A 4,860-nucleotide genomic window follows, 5' to 3' on the forward strand; every position below is an offset into this window, starting at 1 on the left:
ACGTGGATGGTGAACTTGGTCGAAGAAATAACAGGTAAAGATCATGGAGCAATTACCATGAAGATCGACAGCATGTCAGCTATCAATCTGGCGAAGAACCCGATAGCACATGGTCGAAGCAAGCACATTGAAATGAGGTTCCACTATCTTCGAGAGCAGGTAGCTAAAGGGAAGATGAATTTGGAACACTGCAGAACTGAGAATCAGATTGCAGATATCATGACAAAGGGAGTGCTGGTTGAAATATTCAGAAGACTAAGAGCTATGATGAATGTAGATAGCTTAGACACAATGAATTAGGTGGTGTGTTAATTTGTAATTCCTTGTGTCGAAGCTGTTACTCGAACACAAGGTGTGTCGAAGTGTGTAACAGTTTGTTACACATAAGTTTTTTTTAAATCTAGATAGATTTGATTTAGATTTAAAATAGATTATATTTGATTTAGCTCCAAAATAGGTATTTTGGGCTTTTATAGTTTTGGGCTTTTGCTTAGGGAGAAAGCTAACCTAAATCTATAAATAGGGAGTAACCCTCATTAGTTTGTAATCAAGTTATTATCTTGTATTCACAGAAGTTGCAGTTGCAAGTGAATAACAGAATTTCCACAGTTTGTGGGCAGAGAGAAACTCTGCAGAAAATATTTTCTCCTTCCCTTTTAATATTTCCGCAAACCCTAATCCTATTTTTCTTCATTGTCATCTTTAACGATAAGGAATTACTCAAAGGTTTGAGAGTCTAATTCCAACATCAAAAAGGTAGTGCACTAACATAAAAAATCTTTACACTATCATTCAATAGAAACATTTTATTCTGCTATATCATGTCAGTAATTTAAAATTTATAATATGACTTGGCGCTTAACAAGACTGTGATTGATTGACAGTGTAAAATTGTAAATGCATCATCCCATTTCTCTATAAATATAAATAATTTATTTATATTAATTAATAATTAAATATAAATAAATAAAACCTTAGACTTACTAATAGACTAGGATAACTAAATTATGCATTCCTTCTAAAATTATATTCCATCCGTCCCAAAATAATTGTTACAGTTAACCGTTTGTAATCGAATTATAATTAATATAGAGTGAAAAAAATAATAAATTATAAGTATTAATTAGAAGATAGAATTGCAAGATAAAAACTAGAATTGCATTATAAAAAATACATTTTCATTTGACATTGTGCAAAAAGAATACAAGTATGGATCTTTAAATAAATGTTTATACTACATCAAAATATCAACCACTATAAAGTGACTTCTTTTTCTTTTTCTTCTTGTATTCTTTTTGCACAATGTTAAATGTTTATAGGGGCACCACTCTTTTGATTCGCTCAAGACACCCAAATTCAAAGGACCGGCCCTGATTGGTATGCACTATCAGTGTAAGTGTGTAACATTTCTTAGACCATCAATGCATCATCCCATTTAAATGGATTACTTTAATAGAAATTGAAATAAAAGTCAAATAATTTTAACAAATCAATGGTTGGGATTCACTGACGGTGTAAAACTTTTACACTGTCAATGTATTTTAATTAAATTTAAGTGTAAGAGATTAATTAGTATGCACTCTCAAGGTAAAAAATTTTACACCATCATCATCACCATTTAAATGGATTAGTTTAATAGTGATAATTCTTTTAAGATTTGATAAACATGCAGTTTATATAATAATATTAATGATATTATATAAATATGTAGTACGAGTATGGGGTAGGATGGGTAGTAAGATACTCGTGCCCACATCTATACCTACTTATTTTAATGGGTAGTTACATGTGCTCGTGTCTTCACCTATTTTGCGAGTTTTTATCCTACCTGTTGTTAATATTTTTTGCGGGTATCTACCGTGTATAAGCCAAATTACCATCCACGCGACTATTATTTTGGGACAGAAGGAGTATGTCATTAAAAAAAATATTTAACAATTATTTTTTTACATATATTAAATCAAATAGCTATGTAATATAACTTTTTAAGTTAATATTAAAATAATCATAAATCTCCTCTTTTTTTTTTACTTTTATACAATTTGCTATTGATTATTTTTTAGAAAATTTATAAATTCATAAAATTAGTACGCAGGTGTATATAGAATTAGTGTTAACTGTGTTTGGCTTGTTTATAAAGAAGTTACGGCATCAATTTTTCATATCACTCTGCATTAGGTTGCTCTCATGGCTACCCAGCTGTTGAAATCAAATCAACCAATTATATTTCTACCCGATGAGCTTATCACCGATGTTCTATCTCGTCTTAGGGTTAAATATCTGATGCAGATGAAATGCGTCTGTAAGTCATGGAATACTCTCATCTCTCATCATATATTCATCAAAATGCATCTCAATCGTTCATCACTAAATCCACAATTCTCACTTATATATTCGCACAACGATGACGAATACAGTTTTGTACCTTTCCCTGTTAGTCTATTATGGGAAAACCGTAGCAGTGATACTCCTCATGATCCTTATTACCAAATGCATGACAAGAACTGCGATGAGATTGTTGGTTCTTGCAATGGACTAGTATGCTTGACAGGTTATTCTCTCAATAAGATTACTAGCTATAAAGAAAGGTGGCTTCGCTTCTGGAATCCTGCTACAAGAGCAATATCTGATAAAGTTGGAACTTTTTCCTATAAATTTAGAGATTGTAAGTTCACGTTTGGTTATGATAATTCAACTGAAACTTATAAAGTGGTGATGTTCGGTTCAAATTTGGATAGTTGGGAAACCAATATTGTGAAAGTCTACCATTTAGGTGATAATGTTTGGAGAACTATTAATGGTTTTCCTGCTATCCCTCTTCAATTAGAATTTGATCATGAGTATGATGGTGTACATTTGAGTTGCACTATTAACTGGATGACATTTCATAGTGTGTATCATGGAGGTGATATAATTGAGGAATTTGTAATAATTTCGTTTGATTTGAGCTCGGAGACATTCACACGGTTGATACCCCCTGAAAATTATGAGAATGATGGGAATATAATAATATCACCAAATATTTGTGTGTTGATGGATTCCCTTTGTTTTTCTTATGATAAGGAAACTGAATTTTTAATATGGCAGATGACAAAATTCGGAGCTGAAAAATCTTGGTCTCAATTCCTTAAATTTAGTTATCACAATGTTGGAGTAGATTATGAACTTGGTCACCCGTATATTAAATTAACGCCGTTGTATCTTTCTAAGGATGGCGATACACTATTATTAGCAAACGACCCACAAGACAGTGCAATTCTTTATAACTGGAGAAATAACATAGCAAAGAAAACTAGAATCAACAATAAGATATGTTGGGTCTCTATCAGAGATTATGTTGAAAGTTTGGTTCCAACATGTTGAAAGTAAGTCCTTCTCCCATGATATACTTGTTCCAATTCTTATTAATTCATGTTCTAGATTTCAATTTGTCTTTGTTTGTGCGACTATTTCCTTTACCTTACTGTGTCATAGATATTTCGCAGATCTTATTACCATGTTTATAATGTGCATATAATGGTTTTGCAAATCAAATTATAGTGAACATTCTTCTAGATCTGATTACACCAATTCAAGTACATCCTTGATGCATTTGGAGATTTGAGTCTGTTTTAAATTATAGGTCTGCAACCTTAACTTCAAGAAAATCAAACATTGCCAATGGTGCATAGTAGATAGAGGAGCCTTCCTGTAGCTACATTCTCTGCCGCTATGGTCTTGATGTCTCTTGATGATAGCTCTTTGGAAACATTAATTTTCATCAGACAGTTTGGTTCATGTTTTTTCATTAATTTTCATCAAACTTTTAGAACATCAAAACTTAATTTTCTTCAGATGTAATGAAAACTCATTACTTTAAGTATCTTTCCATTGTATTTGCAATGATCACATTGACAACGTCTCCAATTGCAACCGCAATTTCAAATCTGAATGATTGTCTCCACTTTCCATTTTTTTTTCCCTTATACTTTCTTAGAAACAATTACATCTCTAATGAGCTGTAAATGTAGTTTTTTTTATCAATCTGATTTTACTTGTCATGGTATACATGATGATGATGATGCTGAGAGAAATGAAAAACATTTTTCCTATCATAATATACACACTTACAAAAGCCTTTTGTCCACGTAGATTCATTGAAATGTAGGCATTAAAAGGCTGTATACAATAACTTATCTTGATTATTATAAAACAAAGATATAGATAACCTCAAAGGGTTGGCTCAGTTGGCAAATGAGCTTTAGTCACGTGGGGCCCCTTTCCCCCGCGGATACCGGTCGGTTAACACCAAAAAAAAAAAACAAAGATATAGATTTGTATGAAGCCATTAAACGTGCTTTTTTTTTAGTCCTTTTTTGTGTTTCTGTGAATCCAATTTGGTGGTAAATTGCTGCAGATGTGTACAGAAAATGGTGCCAGGCCAACAAGAGATAAGTTGATTTTGAATTTTCTATTATTTATTTCTTGGCTAAGGTGGATCAAAAATTTGTTTACTGAATTGCATTGAATTGTATAATACCATTAAAGAAAAATAAAATCAAAGTTTTTTTTTTGAAAATATTGTAAAAAGAAAATAAACTTCGTGGTTTAATTAGATTAAAATATTGTAATCAACTATATATATATATATATATATATATATATATATATATATATATATATATATATATATATATATATATATATATATATATATATATATATATATTATATTTTTATGAATTCTTTTTAATTTATTATAAATAGAGAAATAAATTTTCATTTTATATTAACAAAATTATTGTATGATGGAAAGTTGCATCTTTAAAAAAATTCAGATCACATGACATGAGTTGTGACCATGAATGTTATGAGAAGTGG

General features: G+C 30.7%; 1 protein-coding gene across 1 annotated transcript; it reads left to right on the plus strand.

Moving 5' to 3' along the window:
- Positions 1–2,187: 2,187 nt before the first annotated feature.
- LOC131642319 (F-box/kelch-repeat protein At3g23880-like) lies at positions 2,188–3,363 on the plus strand. The gene has a single exon (XM_058912589.1). The coding sequence runs from the start codon at positions 2,188–2,190 to the stop codon at positions 3,361–3,363; it is 1,176 nt and encodes a 391-aa protein (XP_058768572.1).
- The last annotated feature ends 1,497 nt before the right edge of the window (positions 3,364–4,860 follow it).

The sequence above is a fragment of the Vicia villosa genome, unplaced genomic scaffold (assembly GCF_029867415.1).
Source record: "Vicia villosa cultivar HV-30 ecotype Madison, WI unplaced genomic scaffold, Vvil1.0 ctg.004798F_1_1, whole genome shotgun sequence".
Classification (NCBI taxonomy): Eukaryota; Viridiplantae; Streptophyta; class Magnoliopsida; order Fabales; family Fabaceae; genus Vicia; species Vicia villosa.

Bases quoted from the DNA above. Each gene is read 5' to 3' on its own strand.
- LOC131642319 (XM_058912589.1), top strand. From the start codon at position 2,188: ATGGCTACCCAGCTGTTGAAATCAAATCAACCAATTATATTTCTACCC.